We start from the raw sequence: 27243 nt of genomic DNA, 5'->3' as shown, positions 1-27243 counted from the left end.
ATTGTTTTCTGAATAAAAGTACACCTAATCTTGCTTTAAACATAACCGTGATCATTTAAAAATACATTTTAAAACAATCAGGCTAAATAATCAATAATGATTTAAAAGTACTCTTAAAACATTTAGAATTCTCACTGCAATATGACGGAAAGAGTTTACAAAAAATATATAAACGATGGAAAGCCTTGTAAAAAAGCTAACCTTATTAAAACAGGGTTGCCTTGCAAACCTAGTAGTGAGTTTAATCAAATTAATTAGCTGAAGAAATTCGAAATCTGTTTTTTGCACTGGAAATAACGATATGCCCTCCAATAACTTTAGCAAAACTACTTTAAAAAATGTTTTTTCAAAAAAAAATATTTGTTTCCTAAAGATTTTTAGCTTTATCTGCAAGCTGGATTCCCATTTTGCTTTCCAACTGTTTTGGAATTCCACTAGATTTGTAAAATTTTTTGATAATAAAGATAAAAGCGTTTTTTAATATTAAATCAATAAATCCACCATCAGGTCCGATCACGGCTTCAATCTAATCTTAGATATAAGTGTCATTTGGGCAGTCTTTTAAAGTGAAAACTATTTAGGTTTCGGAAGAAACGTTGTGGTTTTGGCTTATGATCCGGAAATATTGCTTTTTCTGGTGCCTATTTTAAAGCAACAGTCATTTTTCACGACGCAATCTGTAAAGTTGCATCAATAGCTCGAATGACTTTGTTGCAAAATTCAATAGGGATCAGTATTTTTTGCCAAAAGACAGTTGTGAAAGAAAAAACGATATATAACTCCACGGGTTTTTTTCCTGCTTTTTGAAGCGAGATTCAAAAGAACGAAATAAACTCCCTCAATTAACGAATTAACGTATATCGGTATTTTTATGTTCAGCAGGAGAAAGACTGGCACTAATCTAAAACACTATTGACCGGTATGTCCTCGTCACTAATGTGTTCTAATATGTTCTAAATAAAGCCAAATCCGATATAGTCACTTATTTACATTCGCTTTGAGACGTAAGACAAAGGATCTTTTACTAAGGAATTTTTCTTGCTAAGAATCAAGAAAAAGCGTACAGAGCTTTTGATTCTTAAAACCCATTTGTCTTAGGATCGCTTAAAGATGTGGAGTTGAAAGCATTTTAAAAAAACATGTTTCTATTGATGGCAGGTTAAGAATATTTATTTCTTTGCTCCAGGAAAAAAGTTAGAGAGCTTTTTTTTTTACTGCTTCTTAATTCTTGACTCTTTTTATGTTTTAGGAAAGATATTCACAAGCAATGAGTGATCCTTGCATCCTTAGAGTATTTCAGAAAATCCATTTCTCCCACCGTACCTTTGATAAAGTATTTCCATCTTCTCCCTGGTTAAAAACTTCATTTAGTTCACTAAATGAAGATTTACTTATATCGATCAGTTTAGCACAAATTTTTCGATCAATTATTTTTGATCCCTAATATATAAATATTTGGGATTTTCGTCAAAATTTTATATATATATATATATATATAGGGGAACCCTGGGTAAGACGGGATACTGGGGCAAGACGGGATTATGAATTTGCGCTACATCATCTGCATGTTTTGGAAAAGGCAAGGTACCAGACTGTGAAATTTTGATCACGTGATGTTTTGACTACAACGAGAATGAAAGTTTTAAACGCATTGAAAAAATATTAGAAAAAGTTTAATTTTTAGATGTTTGATGTAAAATGCGATGAAACTGAGAAAAATATATAAAATATAAAGAAGTAAGTTTTCGCTGAACCTGCAACTCGTTTCTTTAATGCTAACTTATATGACTGAATTTGTGATAAATTAATCGAGCTTACACGGCATTTGTTACTGAAAACATTGCTAACTTATCATCACACCAGTTGGGGCAAGATGGTATAAGGCCTTTGGGGCAAGATGGTATAAGTGTATCCCATCTTGCTCCATGCACTACATATTTACATAGTTTACCACTTTCTGAAATTCACTTTCTGTGCTTTTTTCTTTTGCATATGTTAAATAAATAAATACTTTCTGCCTTCTGGGCAATAGGCTATAGCAATATGCCCATACGTAGCATACTTTTATATGCCAATAGAGATTAAATTTGGCACTCATTTCAATTTTTTTCACTTTTATTAATTTAATGTAATTTAGCATCATTTTTATTCATGGGATTTCTGTGTCACTCCATCGTGCCCTGGTGATTGGGGTAAGATGGGATGGGTATCCCATCTTACCCCTATACCTGGGGCAAGATGGGATTTTCAGGACCTTTGCCATATTGAAGCTAGCCATTATGGTGGATGATATATTACTATGTTTACAACGGAATCATACAGGATATACATATGGCTTCATGATCAGTAAAATAAGGGGAAATATATAGGTGTCTCCGTGTCCCAATCTGACTGTTTTGCTTAAGTATCCCGTCTTACTCCGGGTTCCCCTATATATATATATATATATATATATATATATATATATATATATATATATATATATATATATATATATATATATATATATATATATATATATATATATTAGGAAAATAAAAAAACTTTGAAGAAAAATCAAAAAAGAAACAAAAACTTGCCAATTAGGCTCTTGTTAATTCGTTAATTACAATTTAATTATCAAACTTTAACTATTCCTAATGACAAAAGTTGACCAAACTTTTCTAGTTTTAATAGAATATCTCGCTTGTTTGGTGATCCTCCATAATGACAGATTTTAAATCAAAACCACCTTAAAATATTCTGTGATGTCGAGGCCGAAATGGTCAATCAATTAAAAAATTGATTTTTAAAAATTCACACAAAATGAATTTTTAATCTTCTATCTCTCCAACTTAAAAACTCCAAGTAGGTACTTGAGCAACACGGACATTCATTAAGGATATTTTTTTTTTTAATGTTATATTTTTTATAATAATAACTAAATTTTAAGCAAGGTGGTTGAACAAGCTCAATAAACTCTTATTAAACAGTACGGTGAACAAGTGCGGACGCACAGTTTGTCATTTTAACAATCTTGAAAGAAAAAAATTCCAAACTCAAATATAGACTATAACTTTGCTTATTTAAAGTATAATTATAGATATTGTAATCATAAAAATGCAAAATAATAAAAATATAATTAGCATAGATAACATTTTTTGAAATTTATAAAACAGAACAAACTTAAAGAATTTAAGGGTTTTAGATTTTAATTTCAAAAATCAAAGAAGTTTTATGAAAGAGACATTTAAATTTATATTTAACAATTAAACAAAAAAACACATTTTGATTACTAAGTTATTTGGCGTCACTGGCGATAACATGTACATCCAGTGAATCATTAATGTGTCCACAGAGTTGTCACTTTCTAAAGCTGCCTCAATTTTCTTATCTTCTAATAAATTTAAAAATTCAGGATTCATTTTAATACACTTAGTTTTCGGGCTCTCAAACTTGCTATAATCTGATCTGAAGTACTTAGCAGTCTGTTGATAAACCAGTATTTGTGTTCATTGGTGATCTTTTCCTCGTAAAATGTTCCCTAAACTCACTGTTGTGTTTGTTTCTAGCCTCTTGGGCTTCTTCAGTATATTGTCCGAATGAAAGAATGCACGATTCCATAATAGCTCTGCCATAAAATAAAACTTTATGATGGGTAACAGGCATCGGATTTTATTTTATTAATTCCTCCACAATTTTTAATCACACCACACATTTTTTAATCACACCACGCATTTTGTTGGATAATCTCTAGATTTTAATATTGCTTAACAACAACAACATATAGAGTCAACTAAGTTGATAAGAACATCTATGGGGATATTTGCCCAACAATCCGAAAGCACCTGGAATAAATGATTTTTATTGGTCGGTTTTTCGCCTTTCAATTGATGATTGAAATATTCCCAAAGATGTTCTATTGGATTTAAATCTGGGTTTTGAGAAGCCCAAACCAAAGTCGGAATTTTGAAAAAAAATTTAAAAAGTTTTAATAGAATTTGCACGGTGCTATAGATTGTTGCCTTGCGGGAAAATCAAACTACCAGGCATTTTGTCTATTCCATGGGGCAGCATAGCATTCTTGACTATATCTAAATATAAATTCTGATCCATTATGTCTTCAATGCGATGAAGTGGACAAATAGAATCACAACTGAAAGATCCACAAACCATTACATTGCCATCACCATGCTTAATTGTTGGTATTTGATGCTTAGGAGCAAATCTTTCATCTTTCGGACGTCTTATGTAATTGATACGATTGTTACCATACATACAAAACTTTGATTCGTCACTGAATGAGACTTTTGAGCGTTCTTTTGAAATCCAATCCGAACGACCTTTTACAAATTTCATTTGGACTGAGCGATTATTTTATAATATTTAAAGTTTCTTGAAAGGACAAGCACCAAACAAATCAAGCAGACGCAGAAACGTTTTGTAGTATCTACGCTGCACTTAACACCACAATTATTTCTCAAAATGTTATTTAATTCGACAGCACTTCTTTGGGAGTCTTGTTTTAATTTTTTAACAAAAGTTCTATCTTGATGTTCTGTAGTTATCTTTGACCTGCCTGAGCGATGCCTGTTTTTAAGTGTCTATATCTCTTTACTAGTATGCTAATTGTTACAAGGAATCCTTCTCTACAGCAAGTATTATTAAAATTTTCTTTTCTCTTGACGATACCTTTGGGTTTCCCATTTTTTTAAAATTCAATTTTAAGTTAAATATAATCTCCAGCAAATTAAATTTAATATAAATACATTTTTCTTAATGAAATTTTGATTTTCTTAATGGGGCATGGAATTGTTTATAAACTTTTGCACGGTTATGTTTTCAATGAAATTTGAATTACTCCCTTCCGGTACAAGTTATCATTTTTTTGAGTGAATTTTACTATGTAATCAAATTATAGGAACATTTATTGAAAATTTCATTCATTTTCAGTGAAAAGTCAAAAAGTTATGACGAAAAAACTTGAAAAATTTAGCGGTTTATAAACTTTTGCACGCTGCAGATTGCAATTTAAGCTTCCAGCTCCCGAATTTGTTGGTACTGTTGAGTGGAGAGGCATCCACTATAAGCACGAGTACTTGTTCCATCGGCAATGGTACCCATAACTAAATACTTTTAGTTATTGTAAACGATTCGCTTCTGAAACTTCATTTTAAATTATTTGATTTCGAAATAAGGATTGTTACAATCGCCTCCTAACGTAAATGTTTTCAGCTTTTAATGAAAATCTTTTACTGACTTGTAGAATTCTTTAAAAAAAAAAAAATCTGGTTCAGTTTTTAATACTATGGGCTATTCGCTATCGAAATATAATACAAATAGACCCTTTAAATTAAGTTGAAAAAATGAATTTTTTCCTCCTAGATTGTTAAAATGACACACTGTGCAATGCACCGGGTGTAACCCCGCCGCCCTCGCCCCCACCCCACCCCTGCCTTTCTATTTTTTTAAAGGACCTCGCAATATAAACAAATTTTTTTTTTAAAAAAAAGAGAATAAGGGGCTATTTAACTGGACAAAGGCTGGCCCGTTTGCGGAGATCTCGGTAAAAACAGTGAGATCTCACTTGCCGGGCTAGCTCTCTTAATCATATTAACGCTAAATAAAATTAAGTTGAAATAAAGACGATGTCAAGATCTCGGTAAACGGGCTAACCCTGCAAACGAGCTAACGGGTGATAACTAAAAATCCGGACAAAGTTTAAAGGATCATAACTTCCTCGTTTTTTAATGTTTTATAAAAGTAAAAAAAGCATTTTATAGAGAATTATTTAATTTATTCAATACAATATTCAATTTGATTCAATCACTCCAACTCGTCTGACACGGTCAATCAAACTCTTGGTGCGACTAGCTGTTTCTTGGATAACATTAGGATCAACTTTGGTCAAACAATACTTAATTCTTTCTTTAGGTTGTGAAAGTTTTCTTGCTTGCCAATTATTCTTATACACAAGACCTTTCAATATTGACCAAAAATTTTCAAAGGGCCTGCATTCGCATAAATTTGGCGGATTATATATTTTTGGTACAATTTCAATATTTTTAGCCTTTAAATATTCCAATACGCTATTGGCATAATGAGCAGATGCAAGATCTGGCCAGAACACTAAATTATCATTTAAATGATGCTCTTCTATAAACGGGACAAGTCCCTTTTGAACATAATGCTCTTAGTAAATAAACTGGTTGATAGTGTTGACAGATTCTCGAAAATATGGTTTTGAGGTACCTTTGGCCAAAATAGCGATCCAGACCATTATTTTTTCTGGAAACTTCTCTTTTTGGCTGTATTTTACATTCAATGGAGTCAACAAGTATCACTGGAGTAGTAATTAGCATTTCCATTAATCGCACTTTGATTTAAAGTAAAATATGATTCATCGTCAATGATCCATTCAAAAGTCTCGGTAATTTTGGTAAAGCCGACTGCAGCATGTTCGAATTCTTAGCATCATTTGCTCATCTCGCTTTGGAATCTTTTGCTTTTTATAACATTTGATAGCAAACTGATTTCTGAGTATTTTATTAACATACGGTAGCGAAATACTGAATTTACGAGCTACTTGCCTCTGTGAAATACCATCTTGATGGTCAAACATGGTTTTAAGCTTAGAAACCTTACTTTTTGGCATTTTTTTTGGCTCTACGACCACTTCCAGGCTTTCTTTCATTTTAAAATGATTGATTCAAATACTTTTTATGTATTTCTGAAAAAAGAAAATGTGAGCTAAATAAATATATTTTAATTATTATGTAAACTTATTTTAACACGAAATAACATTAACGTTTACGTCCGGATTTTTAGTTATCACCCGTTAGCCCACTTTTCATATAAACAGCCCCTGAGTCGGCTCGAAATAAGATTTGATTTAATGATGAAAATTTTTCGAAATTACAGAAAGAAGATCATCTCTTGATAAAGAATACGTTAAGAAAATTATGTTCATAGAAGCTTTTTTTGACACGGAAAGGAATCACACAGACAGGAATTTTCAGGAAAAAGCTAGACCAAAGTCGATTAAACAAACATTATTAATAAGCTTACCGTAAAGTTTGGTGTATAAGTCGACCGGTTTAACATGAAGTTTAAATTAGACTGCATGTATCAAAAATAAAAATCGTTATTTTTAATGGAAAGTACTTTGATTTAAATTTAAAAGGTAAAATTTGTTGGCGCTACTGCACTTTCGCACCCACCCACCCCCACCCCCTTTTTTTATAATTAAATTTGATAGAGAATTTCATGCTGATTCAGAAAAATATAAAAACATAGACTTGAAAATCAACGGAAAGGGCTCTAATTCGAAGTCAAAGTTTTAAAAAATCCCATTAAAAACCCTAATTCCCACTAAAAAATCCCACTAAAAACCCTATTCGCCATTTTGAGAATAACAAGTTATTGATCTTTTAGCTTACAAAAGCAATACATTAACAATGATATAAAGATATTACCTAGATATGCAACTTCGCCGTTTTTAGTGAAGCCAATAATATTGCGTAATATGTTGGAGGCCATTATTATACAGTACAATCTCTCTAATTCGAACTTCATGGGGAAAAATAAAAGTTCGAATTAGAGAGATTTTCGAATTATAGAAAGTTGATTTTTTTTTTTCAAATATTCTGGTCAGACTACAAATAGAGATGAAAAAACAAACAAATAGTGATTCTTAGGCCTAAATGCAAGAGATTATGTGTTTTAAACTTTTTTATTTAAAAAAAAAACTCAGTAATTGTAGATCGCCTTTTTTTGAATATAAGCTCATTTGTATGAAACATTTAAGTCAAGCTTTGTTGACATGATAATACGTATCAACCTTCACCCGTTTAGCCAAATTTCCTTGACGAAAAGCGTCAAAGATTTTATCTTTATTCTTTTTCTAGGTTAAAAGAATGTTTGGTGGAATATCAAAGATTTTCGAAACCTCTATTTGTTTTTCCTTTCTCCAATTCTAGTACAACATCGTGTTTTTGCTTTAAATTGGTTTCTTCATGCGGTCTCTTTGATGCCATGACGTTTTTTAAACAAAAGATAATTCACGTTAATCGTTTTTCAAAAACTCAAAACATTCGAAATTTGAAAAAAGAACTCAACGGTTAACGAGCTTTTTACACGTCAGAAAATAAAAAAATCGATTTACAGAGAGATTCTCACTAAAGGGTCCGAAAAATCCAATCGAAATACGGAGGTTTTCGAATTATAGAGATTCGAATTATGGAAAGTTAAACAAAAGAGTTTCTTAAGCGCATGTCACGGTGACTTTACATTTAGTCGAATTACGGAGGTTTTCGAATTAAGGAGATTCGAATTAGAGAGATTGTACTGTATCGGGCAAAAGCTTTCAGTGGATCAAAGTCGAATGAAAGGAAATTTGCAATTATAAAGTTTTGATTAAAGTTGGAATTAAAGATGATTAGCTAAGAGATGATAAATGCGATGAGTCTACAGCCAATATAAATTTGTATTGGTCAAAGAGGATTGTATTGGCTTACAAACTAAAACAAGCGGCTATTTTAATAGCCACAAATTAAAAAACATATTTAAAAACATATTTGCATTTAGAACTTTAAACGAAAACATCGTAATGTATTTTAATTTTTTATATTTTAAAATTAAATATTTATAAACCCTTAAATAACAATAATTTATTCGTTTGTTGTCTTTATCCAATTGATGACTTCCTTAGCACTTTAGTGGTATAATCCTGGGCATATCTAAACATTCGAATTTTAAAGTAATATTCACTTATCTTTTTAACAAGCTAGCTAGAATGTAGATCTTCATTAACAGTCCAATATTCTATGTCATGGCTATCAAGTCCTTTAAATATCAAGTCCTTTTTTTATCATAATTAATTTTTTTACACAATGAATCATTTTCTGCTTTATATTTCGGTCAGAGGTGATTTTTGGTTTTTTAAAATCTTTACCACTAATGAATTTAAATATTTTTTCACATGACTCAACAACAGAAATAACATCCCTTGATGGCAAAAACAAACCACCACGATTTTTTACATTATTTAACGAAGAATAAGATTTCACATAGGCATGTTCGTATAATAAAATATCAGTTAATGATTGGGCACAAATATTGCAAGAAATCTTATTTATCAACTTTCTGACTGTAAAACCAGAGATATATCCCAGTATTGCTTCTTTGTAGTTACTCATTTGAAGTTCATCACAGTACAAAGAAACTTCTTCTAAGTCAATATTGTCCTGATCAAAATTATCAACAGAACACGACCTTTTGCTCCAATTAAGAGAAAAAATAGAACCATTGGAATAGGGTTCAAACAATAGGCAGTTTGCATGATTCAATCCAACTATGGAATTTCGCAGCAGAATTTGTTTTAAAGATGACTTTAACTGTACAACATCAGGATTGTTATTGTAACCGTTTTTGCCACGAATGCAAGCAAATAGTAGTTCAAGATGATCTTGGGAATACTTGTAAGTAAGAACATACTTAAATGGTTTCTCTGGAAGTGTCAACAGATCCGTGGATAACTTTTCAGTGCTTTTAGCTGCTATAATTAAACCTAAAACAAATGTCTTTCTTCTATGTAAAAGTAAAGGAATGCAATTTTTATCAGTCAACTTGCTCAGATAAGTAATTGTATCATTTAAAAAATCTTTCCAATAAAGTTGATCATGAAGATATAAAGGTTTTTTAAAGTTTTTACTATTTGTATTTCTTGAATTTAGCATGTCAAATAATTTGTCAATAACTCAAATAAAACGGATTGTACCATTTGCTCCCAAGAATGATGGATGTTGAGATACCATTAAAAATTCAATTGCATCAGCAACAGAGCTGCTGAGAGTTTGGCCAGCTATTTTCTCATTCATTATGTGTTGATGAAATTCTGTATGTTTTCTTGAAAGTTTGTAAATTTCAATCCTTCAAACTCTTGTAATTCAAACAAAGCTTTAATGTAACTCCATTTAATATACTGGCCATCACCATCAATAAAAACACAGAATTTCTTGCTAATTTAAGCATATGACATGGATCAAGGAAAATGTGTATCAGTTGGTTGTTATATGAAAAGGTACTGACTATATTGTCAATGTCTTTGCCAAACTGGGATCCAAAGGGGATAACATAATTTAAATTGGTACTTGTACCATCAAATGTAATACTTTTGATATAAAGTTCATATGTCAAAGCCAAATTCAAAATGTTTTTGATAAAGGATGTTAAATCACTTGCTTTAACTTTATTCGATAAAACATAACCAATGGGTGTTTTCCAATGTCCTCGCAAGCCAACTAACATGAAAACTAATGCCTCAGTAGCTGGAGTATCAGGTTCGCATACAATAACATCCTTGCCGAAATCACAAAAACCAATATAGTGACCTGAACTTTTGTCATAGATTATACTGTTTTTGATTGCCATAGCATCAATAATGAGGGCACAATATTTAAAGTTTACATCTGTTTTCTGTTTATCACCAAGATAGGAAAAAACATCATGGAATAAACCAGAGTCACAATTTACAGATGATGTCCAATGTGATATTGACCTGGCAGCTGGAAGACACAACATTGGTTGAAGAAAGTTATATGCACGTGGAGAATAAAAATGAAGAGTTAAAGCAAATTTTTTTACTTCATCATTGTATCTGTGACCTTTTGGTTTAACATTTTGATTGAGAAATTGATTTTTAATGATTTCATAAGAGAGTCCAGAAAAATTTTTGCTTAAAACAGTTGCAGCATCTGTAGTCAAATAATTTTTAGATTGTAAATGAGAAATCATGTCTTTTAAAGAACTAATTTTATTTTCATTCCTTCTTAACTTTTGCTGTAAAGCTTTGACTTTTTTTTTTAATTTTTCTTTTGTTGGTGATAAAGATCTTACAGATAGTGTTGAAGATTGATTAGTTAGGTCAATACTATGAGTTGTGTTTTCTGGCTGATAATTATGTTTTAAACTATTTTCTTTGTCGGTGTCATTTATAGCAGGATAGACATCAACTTTTTTTCTTTTTGACAACGGTTCAATTTTCGGTAGTGTTCGTATTGTTGGGAGTTTCCTTTTTGGCTTTTGTGTATTTGCAGAAAATACAAAAACTGATGGTACAGCATTCAATTTTAAAATTGGTTTATAATGATGATCAACACTTGAAATATTTTTATCTGGGATACAATAATTATAGTCTGCTTCTAAAAAATGGTCGCTACATATACAAGTATATTTAGTTGGGATAAAATTTTCACGTTTCATAGCAACAATCCATCTTTTACACAACTCTGAATTTTTAATAGGAAATTTATGGAAGGATTTTGGGCGCTACTGCAGTTTCTCCCCCCCCCCCCTTTTTTTTATTTTTGATTATGATAGAGAATTTTATGCTGATTCAAAAAAATATAAAAACATGGACCTAAAAATCAACGGAAAGTGCTCTATTTCGAAGTCAAAGTTGAAAAAAATCCCACTAAAAACCCTAATATTCGCCATTTTGAAAATACTAAGTTGATGATCTTTTAGCTGACAAAAGCAATAAATTTATAGCATGGTTTTTACGTTAAAAAATTCGTTAAAGTATGTTTATCTTGCGCAATTTTTTGTGGGAATGAAAATAGCCGTTTTTTGATTTATTAGAGAGTAAACTATATTGCAAGTAATGTACTTTTGTAATGAATTTTAAAAAAGAATTCAGCAGTTTTGTTTCCTAAAATAAGAGCTTTTGAAACTTAGTTCATAGTTGTTTTATCACATGTAAAGTTTAGAAAATGTCACCTTTAAACCGTTTTTTTCAATAAAAAAAACCAGTGTACAATACAATAATAATTATTCATCAATTTTTCTACATTCCCACATTCTACGTTCAACTTTTATTTGAAATCTTCCATTAATTTCATTTTGTTTATTACACTTTGGTTATAACACTTTAAAATAGTAATACGAAGGCTGATGGAAACCAGGTCTTTTTATTGCGCAATGTAACGGTAATTAACTTTCGTTAAAAATGAAAGCGTTTTGAAAAAAAAAGGCGAATATTAGGGTTTTTAGTGGGATTTTTTTCAACTTTGACTTCGAAATAGAGCACTTTCCGTTGATTTTCAGGTCCATGTTTTTATATTTTTCTGAATCAGCATAAAATTCTCTATCATAATCAAAAATAAAAAAAGGGGGGGAGAAACTGCAGTAGCGCCGGATTTTGAGCCGCCTTTTACATATCTACTAGAACATCCATACGCAGCACAAGAATTAACCATTGTATGATGAAATTACTAAAAGAAATAATTAACTTAAATGAATGCTAAAGAAAATGAACAGAAATTATGTCGGGATATAACTGTTTTTATTATATGATATATTGACTGTTTTGCCCGATATAATAATGGCCGATTAAAATTGTAAACAAAAAAATCGGCTTCACTTGCAGCTTATAAAAAAAACCCGGAGTTTCCTATCTAGTTATTTATTATACGTCATCGTACATTAATAGCATGGTTTTTACATTAAGAAAGTCGTTAAAGTTTATCTTGCGCAATTTTTTGTGGCAATGAAAATAGCCGTTTTTTGATTTATTAGAGAATAGACTATAGGGCAAAGTGACCTAATAATGGCCGGCTCTTATTAAGAGCCAAATTTGGGTCAGCTTTTGTTACATTTATTTACTTGGCGGGACATTTACCTAGTTGATTAATATTATTTCGTGTTTCTTTGATATATCTATGTTTTATTTGAGCTTTTGTAAATTTTTCTATTAGTCTTGATTTTGTAGAAATCTTATTTTTGTCAAGGTTAGTAGAAGTAAATATTTTATACCGGCGGTACTCATTTTTGTTTTTTTCAAGCAACTTTGAGACGCATTTAACGAAGTATTCCTTCGTGTACGGCTTTATGATATATTTTGATCTGTTTTGTTAGTTTATTATGTTTATGTAAACTGTTTTATTTGTCAACACACGAAAGGAAGAAGCATAAATGTAGCCCAAGCTCAAAGATCTCAAATAGTCTCATTAATAGCCACTCGTTTGACCAAATAAGAGCCGTGGCTCTTGTATGGTACTAACGTGGCTAATATTAGGATCTTAGTGTAATTTATACTGTATAAACACTATAAAGTAAAATTGATTTCCAATTTATTTCAAATGCATCAGCTATTTATATAAACATAAGATATAGGCAAGTGCTGATGTAACATTAATTTAGTATATAGCTAGTAAATATATAAAATAGTAACTTATCTATACAATACATGTATATACTTTATATACTTTATATACTTATATATATATATATATATATATATATATATATATATATATATATATATATATAATCATTTTTAAGTCTTATGCTATATTTTAAAGCTTGTATGTTATTTCTTTAAGTTGATTTTAATCATGGAAAGCACAAAAAGGAACAAGAAAATAAAAAATAAAACTGCCTCTAGTTTTAACTCAAAGTTTACCCAGAAAGTGACAAAGATTAAGAGATTTCAGTGGTCTAGTGTTGATATGAAAAATGCAATTACAGCTGTTGAAAATAGTTTAATGTCACAACGAGAAGCTGCATTACAATTCAATGTTCCCCGGTCAACTCTTGGTAAATATTTTAGAGGAGATTCAGTTCTTGGTGTTAGACCTGGACCTAGTCCAATATTATCTAGCAATTTAGAGAACAAGTTAGTTGAATATGCAGCAACAAGGGCTACACTTGGATTTGGATTTGGAAAAAGACAATTTAAAAAATATGCTTCTGATTTAGCCATGAAACACAATTTAAAGTTTAAACATTCAACTCCTTCAGAAAAATGGTGGCGCTCATTCAATAAGCGACATAAAAATTTAGTTTTGCGAAAGCCTGAAGGTACTTCATCAGTTCGCCATCAATGCATGTCTGTTCCAAAAGTAGCAAAATATTTCTATTCACTTCATGAAGTTTTGCAGGAGACTCATGCACTTTTAAAGCCATCTTTGATTTGGAATATGGATGAGTCCGGGTTACAGATGGACTTTAAACCTCCAAAAATAGTTGCAAAAAGAGGTACAAAACACCTTCAATCTCGTACTACAGGAAAACGTGAAACCATAACCATTATTGCTGCTATAAATGTTGCAGGTGATTTAGTGCCTCCACATTTAATAGCAAAAGGTAAAACGATTAGGTCTCTTCAATCTTTTAATACTACAGATGCACCTTCAGGCTCAAATTGGAGTTTTAGTGAGACAGGTTGGACAAAGCAAGGGATTGCTTATCTTTGGTTCACCAATACTTTCTTGCCTAACATAGGCAGAGATAGGCCACAAGTTCTCATAGTTGATGGTCACGATTCTCATAACTCAGTTGAATTATTGTCTGTTGCAATTGAAAATAATATTCATATTGTGGAAATGCCAGCACATTGTTCGCATTGGCTCCAGCCTCTAGATCGAACAGTATTTGGTCCTCTTAAAACATATTACAATCAAATCTGTCATGAATTGATAAATGAATATCCTGGAGTTACTGTTGACAAGCCTAATTTTTGTGGTCTTTTCAAGAAAGCCTGGGATCAAGCCCTCACAGCTGATAACATTATTTCAGGGTTTCAATCGTGTGGCATATATCCATACAATCCATCTGCTATTCCAAGCACAGCTTACTTGCCTAATTCTGTCTATTCCATACAACAACTGCTTGATGAAAATGATCTGCTTGAATCAAGTTTGCAACCTATCAAAACTGACACTAGAATAACAACATCAGAAAGTTTAATAGAAGTGGGAGTTGATTTTGAAATAGAATCAAGCGCAAACAAATCTGAAAATACGTCTGAATATAAAAAAACATATAACACTGATTTGGTAAACCTTTACAATAATACTGCTTCTTTGGTTTGGGATACTTATTTAACACATGAGCAGTTTACAACTTTCAACTTCTGTATCCAGAATTGTTATGACATTCCAGATCCTTTGTATAAAGTATATAAAGAATTCAAACTGAAAAAGAGTTCATGCATAAAGGATGTTTTTGACATAGATATTCCAGTGTCAAATGAAAACACAGATCTTCCTATTCCAATTCTAAACGAAACCATTGTTCAGTCAAATTCTATGCCAAATGAAATCACAGGCCAGCCTTGTTATTTGACCAATGAAACCCCCTCTCATTATAATCAGATGCCAAATGAAGCTATTGTTCAGCCTATTCTGACACCAATTCAGTCTTGTACAAAGGGTTCTGCTAATGATAGTGACAATGATATTTTGCCTTATCCAAAGATATATACTATCAAGTCAAAAGAAAATCGAAGAAAGGTTCAAAAATATTTTGTATTAACTTCACAAGAAGCTATGCAATCGAAATTGAATAATGAGGAAAAGAAAAAAAATAAAGTCAAAGCAACTGAAGAAAAAAGATTAAAAAAGAAAAAAGAAAAAGAACAACAGAAGAAAGAGACACAAAAATTATCTAAAAAAGCTAATTTAGTTCAAGAGATTAATAGCAATTAAAAAATTTCTCAACTGATTTTTTTTATTTCCTATTTGATACACTAGCTAAATTTGAATAACAAATAAACACTCCGTTAAAGTACTGCTATAAACCAAGAAAAAAATATTTTTTAGCAAAACAGAGTATATTTTACTATACTCTTTTTACTAAAAAATTTTTTTCTTAGTATCTAGTAGTTCCTAGTTCATTATTAGGCTATAATCATCTGATAAAATAATACTTTTTGATATATAAGCATTCTTAGATATGTCAGTTATAGGTTATGTAGGTGGCTCATAATAGGTACCATTTCTCAATTTGCTGGCTACTATTTGGTCTACCCGGCCATTAATTGGTACGAAATTGAAATCTCTGTTTAAATACATTTTTCTCTGAATGAAGCATATTTTAGTACTAACTAGGACTTTTTTTAGGTAAAGCCGTTTGTCACCAATGTAACAGTGAAAAAATAAAAGCTCCGTTAGATTAAGGCATTCTTCACGGCTATCAATAAGAAATTTATGGCCATTAATTGGGCACTTTGCCCTAATGCAAGTAATGTACTTTTGTAATAAATTTTGTAAAGAATTCAACAGTTTTGTTTCCTAAAAGAAGAATTTTTGAAATTTAGTTCATAATTGTTTTATCACATTTAAAATTTATAAAATATAACCCTCAAACCGTTTTCTTGATAAAAAAAAAAAAAAAAACCAGCGTACAATACAATAATAATTGTTCATCAATTTATCTACATTCTCACATTCTGCACTCCAGCTTTACTCGAAATCTTCCATTAATTTCATTTCGCTATAACACTACTTTAAAAGAATAATGTTTAGGCTGATGGAAACCAGCTCTGCTTATTGCGCAACGTAATGGCAACTAATTTTCGTTAAAAATGAAAGCATTTTGAAAAAGATTTTTAAAAAATGGCGAATATTTTTTAAAACTTTGACTTCGAATTAGAGCCCTTTCAGTTAATTTTCAGGTCTACGTTTTTATATTTTTCTGAATCAGCATGAAATTCTCTATCATAATCAATTATAAAAAAGGGGGGGTGCGAAAGTGCAGTAGCGCCAAATTTGTTACTATAGCTACTTCAAATAAACCTCTCTATAAAGTCTTGCAAAACTTTCAGAAAAATTGATAAAATATTTTCTTAAATTTTTAGTTTTCGAAAAAATGCAGAATGACAATAAAGACTTATTTTAATATAAAGCAATATTTCTATGTTATTATCGAATAACCCGAACATAAATTTTAAATGGCACCATCTTGTGCGCACATGTGTTTTTCTTGTATCTCTAAGATACTAATCGAGTATGTTTATAAAACTAAAAAATGTGAAACTCTTTAAAACACCAAATTAATCCTCAAACATATCTTAATTAGAAGCCGCAGCAGACATGAACCAAACTAGTGACTATTTGATATTAGAAGCAGATATAAGTTCTTTGCTAAACGATATGAAAAGTTTATTAAACAATACTTTATACAGGTAATGAAAATTGTACCACACCAATTACATTTAAGTGGAATCATTAATTGGCTAGCATTATATATATATATATATATATATATATATATATATATATATATATATATATATATATATATATATATATATATATATATATATATATATATATATATATATATATATATATATATATATATATATATAGTGATGTCAAGTTTGCTATTGGTAATGAAAAAGTGCTGTTCCATGCCCATCGGTGCATTCTGGCTTCAAGGTATAAGTTTCTGCTTTTTTACTATTGGCTTGTATAGTTAGAGATTTTTTGCTTTGTTATAAAGTATATTTCTTGGAAATTGTATTACCTGTGTAAAAAGAAATATTTAATAAACATTTTTAGATGTCAAATGTTTGGTGAGATGTTTAAAGAGATGCCTATTACTGATGAACCACTTCTATTTCCTGATCTTCACAGCAATACATTTAAACTTATATTGGAATTTATTTACACCAATCAATGCAAAGTTTTAAAAACTGATGTGTGTTTTCATTGAATAGGAAATAGTTTTTAAGGAGTCTGGTGAAGGAAAGTTTTTTATTATAAAGATGGTTACTTGATTATAAGTTGGTTAGATTATTTTACCAATAAATACAAATCTTAAGTAAACTGGGTAAAAAAATCAAATGTCTTTCCTTCACTTAACCCCATTTTTCATAAAACCTTATTAAATATTAGTTACTAGTTTTTTATTTATCAATCCACAGAATAACTGTTTACACATATTTATGTAAGTTGAATTTATATGCAAATCACTTTGAAGACATTTTAAATTTTTTAGGTGATATTCCTTTTATCTACAGCATTAGAACTTGGTTTAATAGAATTAGTTAAGGTTTGTTACAAATTTTATGTTTAATGATTTCTAGAGTTTTGTTGATATTCAAATTTATTCTTTTGAGTCTTTCTTTTGTTGTTAAATAGTAAAAGTTTTTGAATAATTTTCTTAAAATTTTTTTAAGGTGTGTGGAAAATATATTGAGGAAAATGTGACGATGGAAACTGCTTGTCAAGCAATGCAGGTTAAAAATATTATTTAATTTTATGCTTCTAAATGTGTGTGTGTGTGTGTGTGTGTGTGTGTGTGTGTGTGTGTGTGTGTGTGTGTGTGTGTGTGTGTGTGTGTGTGTGTGTGTGTGTGTGTGTGTGTGTGTGTGTGTGTGTGTGTGTGTGTGTGTGTGTGTGTGTGTGTGTGTGTGTGTAAATATATATATGTATATATGAAATAAAAGTCCTTTAACTTCACTTTTTAATAAACACATCCTTTTGCTGAAGAAGATGTTGTTTGTGAGCTTTTAAATGACTATTTTCTATTTGAGATAACTTTTAAGAAACCCTTTTACAGTAGCTAGATATTACTTAATCTGGTTTAAATATAATGGTATAATTTTACTTCCCAAAAAAAGAGAAAGGAGAAAAGGTCACTTAAAGAGGTATGATGAACTTCCCACAAATTTCTACCTGCAGTTGGCCGCAACAATGTTTATTAAATGTTTTATACATTTTTCTTATAACTGTTGTACTAGGAAGAGTTTTTACACACTTGTCTGAGCTTTTATGAAAATTATTTTTAAAAAGTTGTTATTTTTATTAAATTGTTTAAGGAAGTATTGTTAAAAGAAAATATTGAGATTTTTTCATATAAAATCTTCACATTTTCTTTAGGCTGCTGTTACATTTGGATTGGATAGTTTTAAACGCTCTTTACTGCCTTTTTTTCGTAAAAATACAAAAGAAATCTTTAGTACAAGTGCATTCAATGAGCTAAGTGATGAGACTTTAGCTTATATTCTTCAAGACGATGAGCTCAATATGGATGAGTATGATATTGTAAAAGCTGTTGAAGGATGGACTTTAGTTAATTCTGTAAGTGGTTTGCTGATGTTTGGTTTCTTTAGAATTTGATTTCTTTGTTAACTATATCAATAAAAGTGGTTTTATTTTTCAGGTAGCATTAGATAAACCTGCTAGTGAAGTATCTCGATCAGTCGTGTGCAATTTGCGTTTGCCACTACTTTCCTCAGATGAATTAGCAGAGATTGAATGCTTAAATGTAAAAATTCATTTTATACCTGTAAGTTTGATTTCATGCTTTTAGGTTTTGGTTTTTTTTTTCATTAAATAATTTTCAAAAGAGTTCAGTTCAATTTTTTTTAAAAAAATGTTTTACTCAATGATTGCAGTATCTCTTTTCTTAAAAAGAGATACTGCAATTAGTGCATTCAAATTATAATATTTTTCTATTTCAGAGTAAACCAAAGAAAGATATTGAGGATGAAATTTAGAGTAAAACTTGAATATTTTTAGATTGAACAAATCTCACTAGCCTGGAAGCATATAGCATTGAAAACTCCCCTAAATGCTACCTTGGAAACTACACCACGTTCTGGAACTTATAGCAGAGTGAAATGAACTTTTTTTCTACAAAGAAAAATTTGATAAACTTTTTTTACTAATGATTTTTATTTATTTTACATGTTCTTTTGTTTCTAATGTGTAAATTTATTTTTTGCTATTTATAAATATAATTTATTTCTCTCTAAAATCCTTGTATGGCTTTATAAATATTAAATTGGTATTTTTCTGGATATGAAGTGATTACATGGGCTTGACTCATCCCTAAGTTTTTCTTATGTATGTAAAAGGATTGAAGTAGGTTTATGACATTTCGTTTGAAAAGTTTACTTTGTACAATCAGTATAGGAAGTCAATCTTTAAAAAAATGAGTATAAAATTTTCCTTCAGATTTGTGAACAAAATATTCTTTCCTTGGATTCATTTTAAAAGTAAAAATATCTTAACTTTTTTTAATGGTTGATAACTTAAATGAGGAAATTTGGAAATTTGTCAAGAAATTTGGTAATACAAGCGATATTTTAAATTTCTTGCTTTTTTGAGTGACTAAGAATTCTGAAGAACCTTTACTGATGGATTTTTTTAATACACTTTTCTGATCAATTTCTCTTAGTTTTTAAAAAATCTCAAGTTTTTAAATGGTAGATGTTCAGAAAGAAGATAAAAGGCAACAGTTTGGTTCCAGATTTCTTACAGAAGAAGATGATGTATTCCAGCACAATGCTTGGTAAGCATATTTATAGCTTCACTAAATCTTTTATAAAAAAAATACCTAATATTATAACGAATTATTTTCTAAAATTACTTGTATTATAGACAACATATAATAGTTATGTTATAAATTTGTTCTCTATATATCATATTAGTTGCATTTTTTTTTTTTTTGTCTACTGTATTTTTTTTTTTAAATTTAAAAAGCCTTTATAGCAATTTTAGTTAAATATCTTTAACAGGGATGATGTGGAGTGGGATGAAGAATTAGAAGAAGAAGCAAAAGAGAAAATTAAAACCAATTCTACTGTCACTCTCTCTGCTGAAGAACTAAGTAAAGGATTATATGGATAGTGTCTCAGCCTCATTGCATTATCACTTATCATCTTGCATCGTCATTTAGCTTCTTTTGATTAAAATCATTAGCTTCTTTTGTTTAAAAAATTATCAATTTTTTCCTAGGCTTTTTTTCCACCATATTGCATTTCTGTTGTAACATGTAAAAAATTTTCTTTTGTCAGGTCTTTATGAAGATCATGCTGGAAAATATTGGAATTCATTTTACTGCCAACATCAAAATAAGTATGTTTCATAAGCTATCTTACATTGAAAGTGTAACAGTGCTTATTTTTAATGTTGGTTGCTCTACAGAAACATTTTTTGTGTTAATAATTTTTTTAAATTTTTTTGTGTTTATAATTTTTTCAAATTTTTTTGTGTTAATTTATAATTTTTTTTTAATTTCATTTTTTGTTTGTTTATAGATTAGCTGAAGTATATTTAAACTTATCAAAATATTTTAAAATAATTTGCTGTACTTAATTGTTACTAAAGTTAAAGAGAATTTCCATCTGCAATTTCTTTTTTAAAGATTCTTTAAAGATCGACATTGGCTTTTTACAGAGTTTAATGAGCTAAACAAGGCATTAACCACAGTTGAAGTGAGTAAGGAACTGTCTGCTGCTGAGGCAAACAAGGTGTTTTCTTCAGCTGAAGTGAATTTGACACAATGCGTAGATAAAGTAGATGAATTGAAATATGAAGTAAATGAAGCACTCTACCCTGGCCATCTTGCTAAAACTAAAATTTTAGAAGTTAGTTTCCTAAAAATAAGTTTAATACTTTTAGTACATATTTATATTATTGCTTCAATGTTGTAAAGAACCTAACTTAATCTGTAATTAGATTTTCTTTAACAGGTTGGGTGTGGAGTGGGAAACACAGTGTTCCCAATACTTCAAACCAGCAAGTATGTTTTTAAATTTTGTTACAAGTTTAGGATTTTTTTAAAGTATGGGACTGTAATTTGACATGATTGTAAATTGATTAAAGATCACAATAAAGACTATCTGGAAAGATAAAATGGGAACCACTTAATAGAATTTGATAGTTTCTTTACTGTTTTAAAGCAAATTCATTTCCAAATACCATAAAACTTTTAGAAAGCATCATCTTCAAGCTGATCATAATAATTTCTGAATTTAGTGAGGGCGCCTTGCATGAACTTTTGGACAACAATTTTTGTAAAATTTTGTGATGCTACATCCCAAATTCGGCAGAATTGATTGATGTCTGTTGCAATATTGTCCTTCTTACACAGCTTGTTTTTCATGCTTGTCCAAAATTTTTCAATTGGATAAACTTGTGGCATGTTTGCTGGATTCATGCTTTTTAGGACAAAATCACCACTACTTTGTTGATACCATTTGATTATACTGTTAATTGGAACATTTTGATTTTTATGCCACTTGTCCAAAATAGATTTTCTCCTTTCTATTTGTAAATACATTTTCTTTAAATTGATAAAAGTTCATTGATAAGTAATCACTGATAGACCTTGAAAAATTCTTAAATTTAGACAAAAAAAAGTAATAAAATTTTTAATTTGAAGTGTATTTAAACTTATGGAGCCCAAAATTAATAATTTGAAGTGTATTTTGATTTGCAGAGCCTAAAGTTTTTGATTTAAAGTTTATTTAATTTAGCAGAGTCTAGTATGATTGGATTTATTTCCAATTGGGATACTTACGCTAGATTTTCTGAAGTGTTCATCTAATGGGGTTGTTCATTTATTACATCATGCAATTTTTAACCATTATTTGATCCCTCCTCTTTGTAACAAGTTGTAATAATTCTGCAGATCATCCACCAGAAATTCCCTTTAAAATACTTAGGTGACATTTAAGTTGTATTTTGTTAGCTGTATTAAATATAATATTCTTCAACAACACAATAGATATAAAAAATATGCAAAAATATGTTGAAGAAGAGATTGCACAGATAGACTGAAGAGATCATAGGGTAGGGTCTTAACACAACTGTCAGGTGTGTGGTAGTATCATCCAACTTTATAGCATATTCAACAAAAGGGATGGAAACTTGTGATACTTGTGGTCAAATAATTTGAGTTTTTATAATATAATTTTATCATTTATTTTTCTTAGTTTTATGCAATAGCTTAAAGATCTAAACATGCATGTTGCTAAACACAAAGTTTGATAAATCCCTCTTCCTCTCCACCTCCACTCCATCTTTGTATCCATAAAATACAAAAACACAAACCCCTCCACCTCAGTCCATGGGAAATATATGGATGACCCCAATACTGCAGAAAAGGTGAAAGTCTTTTGGGTAAGATTATTAAAGAAGATGTCAGATGAGGATTCATTATTTGTATTGACTCTGGTTTTTATTACATAAGAGGTAAGCTATCAGTATACACCATACCAATCCTAAATATTTAAATCATACTTTTATTGTTTTACATATTTTTAAAAAGCCCATAGTTGCTTTTTAAAGTTATAAAATAAAATTATTTAAAAAAATATTTTTTCCAGTAATCCAGACCTGTTCGTTTATTGTTGCGATTTTGCTGAATCTGCCATCCAGATTGTCAAGGTTTGTATTTTGTTATTGTTGGTAGACTGGCCTTAATTTGTTACTTAATCTGTTTGTTTATTAAGTGAAAGCTTTTTTTCTTAAAGGAACATCCATTGTATGATGAGAAAAGATGTTATGCTTTTGTTTGTGATGTGACAACTGCCTCCACAGATTTTCCTTGTCCTGAAAGCTCGCTAGACTTCATTGTGCTCATCTTTGTACTTTCCTCCATTCATCCTGAAAGGTATTCGTGTGTCCAGCATTTTTTTGCATTTAAAATATTGTATTAACAAAAGATTACACAATGATTTAACATTCTAAAAGAAATAATTAGCTGGTCTAGTTCATTAATTTAGAACATATTCAATTTAGAATGCTTGCAACGCTGCAAAGATTGACCAAGGTACATCAACTTTTCTAAATTTTATCACTGTAAAAATCCATATCTGTTACCTAAGAATTACTTCAATTGTTTAATGCTCACTCTCTTTTCTAAAAATTATTTTTATAAAGTCATTCCAAACTAAAATTTTGAAAAGGTATTATTGAATTTACTGTTTTATATATGAATAAATGTTCATATTTAAATGATAATAAAGAAAATAACTAATGAATCGAAGTTGATGAAAAATAAATATCATTTATATTACATTGAGGAAAATACTTGATCTAGCTTGGAAGCCAACCATGTTTATTTCTGATATTAAAGCCAATATCAATCTGCTTATAAAGTGCAACGTATATATATTTTATTATGATTTCATGAATGCTATATTTTGCACTGCAAGAAGTGTCTTTTTAATGCATAGAATTATTAATACATGTATAGTTTATAAAATATTACATAGAACTAGTATATATCGGGAAAAGTTATCTGGTATAGTAGTTAATTAGTAGTTTAATTAATTCAAAATTTCTTTATTATCTGTAAGAATGACATTTGTTTTTAAGTTAAATCTTATCCTTGCCATCATTTTACTGGTCCATTAAGAAAAAATTACTCTATTAAGAAATGATCTTTTGAGAGGCAGCACGAATATGTTTTGAAAAAGCTTGTGTGTAAAACATTGAAATTTTTCATACTCTTTGATTTTTTTTTTATCAAATTTTTTCTGGTTTGTTGGGTCAGGTGATCGGAATAAGTTGTTCATTCGTTGTCATGGCATTTTCAGTTTCTAAAACCAGGTGGGATGCTTTTGTTTCGTGATTATGGACGCTACGATATGGCTCAGCTTCGATTTAAACCAGGAAAATGCTTGGGCGATAACTTTTACGTGAGGGGCGATGGAACAAGAGTGTATTTTTTCACTCAATGTATGTTTCTTTTTTCAATATTGCATTTCTTGTTCTTAGCATTTTTGGTTATTTAAAGTAACGTTAAAATTTTAGCTGAAATTGATGTCATGTTAACGAGTTGTGGTCTTGTAAAAATACAAAACATAGTCGATCGACGCTTGCAAGTAAACAGAGGAAGACAACTCAAAATGTATCGAGTTTGGATACAATGCAAGTACATCAAGTTGAATGTAAACTCGTAGATTTATGTTTTAGTTTTTTTTTGTTTTCATATAAATTGTCACTTATTGTTTTGTTTTTTTAATCTCACAGTGTTCAAATTAGACGGCTCAATTGAAAGACTTTTTATGTTTGAGTTTTGTCTACCCCTCAGACTAAGTATTGTGCTATTTTTGTAATATTGATTTAATGAAGCTATCAATCGAATCTAGATGATACGCTCGTGAATAGGAATCACTTATGCTTTGATATACACAGTGATCCATTTTCATTTAAGTTGAGATCTGCATTAATGTTTAATGTAAATCCGTCTGCCTGGGCGTTTTTTTTTTTTAGTCACAACTGTACTACTAATATTATTATCAAAACTTCAAAAGAGTTCACTCGAGTTTTGACTTTCTCGGTCGTTATATATAGGGAAAAGCCTATACTTAAGGACCCTTTCTTATACTTAACGTTGATCGTTTTTCATGTTGTGTTTTAGCGTATTGCCTAAACTTAATGATGATAGCGTTGGTTAACCTTTAAAAAAGCGTTCTTACGGATGTCGTCTTAACCAAAGACTTGATCGTAGTCCATTAAGCTAAACTCCTGAGCCTGCCTTGTTCTGTAGTGTCCAATGGCTAAGGTGCTGTGAGTGTTATCATTCAATAGGATCCTTTTGTCATCGTTAGCGCTGAGTGCGACTTTGTTAATTTCTTCTGTGTAAATTTCGTGATGATGGGATCGGAAAACGTTCATGGTTGCAAGTTTTTCTTGTTTGTCCATTAAGCAGTCGTAGTAGTCTTGGTGAGTGAGATGATTTTTAACCACGTTCTTTTTAACCCCTTTGCATTTTTTGTCTTCCTTATCTTCATCTTCTTTTTCTTCAGGGATGTAGTAAGAGTAGAGCTTGGGTCGAAGTCCGACAAATTGCGTGATTTGCTTGCCACCGGTCTCATCTTTGAACCTGTCGATAATCTTTTTATTTTCACCTACTTTGAACCCAACGTTTTGAATAGCGGGATGGTCTTTTGGAAAGTCGCTCGTGTCAAATTTGGTTTTAACATCATCGGCAATGTCTTCGTAAAAATCTTTTGTTTCGATTTCGTAAATGAGCGAGTCGGTATCGGTCATGAGCAACTTGGCTTTATCACCGTATTTAGGTTTGATGTAGTCGTAATGGAACTCAAACATGAGAGTTTTGCTGATGTCGAGGATGCTCATTCCTAAAAAAAACAGGTTTGTCGTAAGTGACTTGTGTTTTCTTCATATGAATCGCGATTAATTTTTCATCAAAAATGGGGTTCCGATCATAACGAGGACTTTTGGATAATTTTAAGACTTCTTGTTTTGTAGTGACAAGTTTAATATCAACGTGTTTTAGAATATTCTCCATGGTTTTTCCAAAGACGGAGTTGTTCATGAGTTTAAAAAATTCTTTTTCAAATTCGTTTTTAGCTTTTGTTCTTTTCTCGGTGTTGAAATCGATGTATATTTTCATGAAAGGTTCTTCTCTAAAGGTGATTCCTCGATGAATTTTGGTGATGACTAAACCCAATCGTTCATAGAGTTTTAGGTTTTCGTGATGAACGACGTATTTTACTTTATTGTTTAAATTGGGAACGAGTTTGTTTACTTTTCTAATGGTTAATCTTTCAGGGGCCAAAGGATAATCGTTGTGTAAATCGTGAAGGTGATCAGGGTAATCTAAATCGACTTCGAGAATGCATGGACAATGTCGCCAATTTAAAAGTTCTTCATTAGCCATCCATTTGAATCCTCCAACGAGAAGAGGTTTGCTCATAGCCCATCCATAAAGATTATTGGCGTCTAAGTACTGAATGAATTAGGATGATTTTGAAGAGTCATAGTCTTGCATGTATTTGTTATTAGCAGTTCCATATCGGTTTGAGATCATGCAGATTCCACCGCGTATTCTTTTTTGGATCATGTTGAGCATATCAATATCGGTTATCAAATCCAATTTAATTTTAGTTAACTTTAACATAGCATCCCAGGCTAACCCAGGAGAGGTGAAATACCAAAGAGGGTCTACACCGTAATATTCTATGCAAGTGTCTCTAAAATTTTCAAAGACATCTGCTAGATTAAGCACGTCAGACTTATCGTATAGCTCGTGGTAATCTTTAAACGTTTTGCATCCAAATTCTTTATAAACGTTTAGAACATGTGCGTAGTCTTCTTCTATTTTATCGTCATTGAGTTTGGAGTTGAACGCTTCGATAGGAGGCAATTGAGTTTCGGAAAACTTTTTAATGGAGTCGACCCATTCATAAGGGTAAATGCCTTTTCTTAATAGCAAATCTCGTTTTGTTCCGCTGTAGAATGAATATAAATTCTTACACATGATATCTCCTTTTTTAGATCTTCTACAAGCGCAATCTTCACAATTGGCTTTGCATTTGCATTTTTTACCTTTCTTAACCAGACAGTTCTTTTTGCATGTCTTTGGATCTAATTTTGAGCATTCATCACACAAATCTTTAACAAGGTTGTCAGTCAAATCTTTTAACGGGCTTGGCATGAACCTGTAGCTGTCAAGAAACCTTAATTCTCTATACACTTTTTTTGGTTTACCTTTCTTATCAATAGAATCTCTTACTTTGATGCTTTTTGAGAAGCTGATGTATTTTTCTTCGCTGTTGGGTATGCAATTGAGCTTTCCTTTTTTTCCACCTAATCTCTTGATGAATAAATGGCTGTCATAGCCAGACAAGTTATGAAAGACAATGAGGGGATGAATTTTGGAATTCGATATTTTTTATTGCAAGCATCATGAGCAGCACCACGGTATTTT

At 30.5% G+C, this 27243-nt stretch overlaps 3 protein-coding genes across 5 annotated transcripts; all 3 read left to right on the top strand.

Annotated features, from left to right (window-relative positions):
* Positions 1–13298: 13298 nt before the first annotated feature.
* Positions 13299–15477, top strand: LOC149886538 (uncharacterized). The gene has a single exon (XM_090090230.1). The coding sequence runs from the start codon at positions 13374–13376 to the stop codon at positions 15465–15467; it is 2094 nt and encodes a 697-aa protein (XP_089946356.1). The 5' UTR covers positions 13299–13373; the 3' UTR covers positions 15468–15477.
* Positions 15478–16700: 1223 nt separating this feature from the next.
* LOC145190748 (BTB/POZ domain-containing protein 19-like) lies at positions 16701–19570 on the top strand. 2 transcript variants are annotated; one of them, XM_090090232.1, is made up of 8 exons: positions 16701–16945; positions 17133–17201; positions 17325–17463; positions 17764–17817; positions 17945–18004; positions 18648–18848; positions 18931–19056; positions 19290–19570. In XM_090090232.1, the coding sequence occupies exons 1-8, from the start codon at positions 16854–16856 to the stop codon at positions 19392–19394; spliced, it is 846 nt and encodes a 281-aa protein (XP_089946358.1). In that variant the 5' UTR covers positions 16701–16853; the 3' UTR covers positions 19395–19570. The 2 variants fall into 2 exon arrangements, with proteins under 2 accessions (XP_089946358.1, XP_089946359.1); XM_090090233.1 differs by lacking the exons at positions 16701–16945; positions 17133–17201; positions 17325–17463 and adding an exon at positions 17517–17595.
* A 62-nt stretch (positions 19571–19632) lies between these two features.
* Positions 19633–24557, top strand: LOC145190734 (tRNA N(3)-cytidine methyltransferase METTL2-like). 2 transcript variants are annotated; one of them, XR_016453302.1, is made up of 10 exons: positions 19633–20064; positions 20291–20382; positions 20570–20630; positions 20920–21142; positions 21248–21297; positions 22886–22946; positions 23033–23172; positions 23301–23331; positions 24058–24242; positions 24318–24557. XR_016453302.1 is itself a non-coding variant. In XM_090090231.1 (10 exons), exons 1-10 carry the CDS (start codon positions 19976–19978, stop codon positions 24464–24466), a joined length of 1038 nt encoding a protein of 345 aa, XP_089946357.1. In that variant the 5' UTR covers positions 19633–19975; the 3' UTR covers positions 24467–24557. The 2 variants fall into 2 exon arrangements, 1 of the variants encoding a protein (XP_089946357.1); XM_090090231.1 differs by having other exon boundaries at positions 24101–24242.
* The last annotated feature ends 2686 nt before the right edge of the window (positions 24558–27243 follow it).

This window comes from Hydra viridissima, unplaced genomic scaffold (assembly GCF_058129835.1).
Source record: "Hydra viridissima isolate aposymbiotic clone 2 unplaced genomic scaffold, HvirCarnegie_v1 scaffold_6, whole genome shotgun sequence".
Classification (NCBI taxonomy): Eukaryota; Metazoa; Cnidaria; class Hydrozoa; order Anthoathecata; family Hydridae; genus Hydra; species Hydra viridissima.
This window is presented reverse-complemented; position numbering and strand designations above follow the sequence as displayed.

Coding starts and splice junctions, on each gene's coding strand:
- LOC145190734 (XM_090090231.1), top strand. CDS start 19,976: ATGGTAGATGTTCAGAAAGAAGATAAAAGGCAACAGTTTGGTTCCAGA. Junction 20,631..20,919: donor TACTGCCAACATCAAAATAA/GTATGTTTCATA, acceptor TCTTTTTTAAAG/ATTCTTTAAAGATCGACATT. Junction 23,332..24,100: donor CGCTGCAAAGATTGACCAAG/GTACATCAACTT, acceptor TGGCATTTTCAG/TTTCTAAAACCAGGTGGGAT.
- LOC145190748 (XM_090090232.1), top strand. CDS start 16,854: ATGAACCAAACTAGTGACTATTTGATATTAGAAGCAGATATAAGTTCT. Junction 18,005..18,647: donor CTGCTTGTCAAGCAATGCAG/GTTAAAAATATT, acceptor CATTTTCTTTAG/GCTGCTGTTACATTTGGATT. Junction 19,057..19,289: donor TAAAAATTCATTTTATACCT/GTAAGTTTGATT, acceptor GAATATTTTTAG/ATTGAACAAATCTCACTAGC.
- LOC149886538 (XM_090090230.1), top strand. CDS start 13,374: ATGGAAAGCACAAAAAGGAACAAGAAAATAAAAAATAAAACTGCCTCT.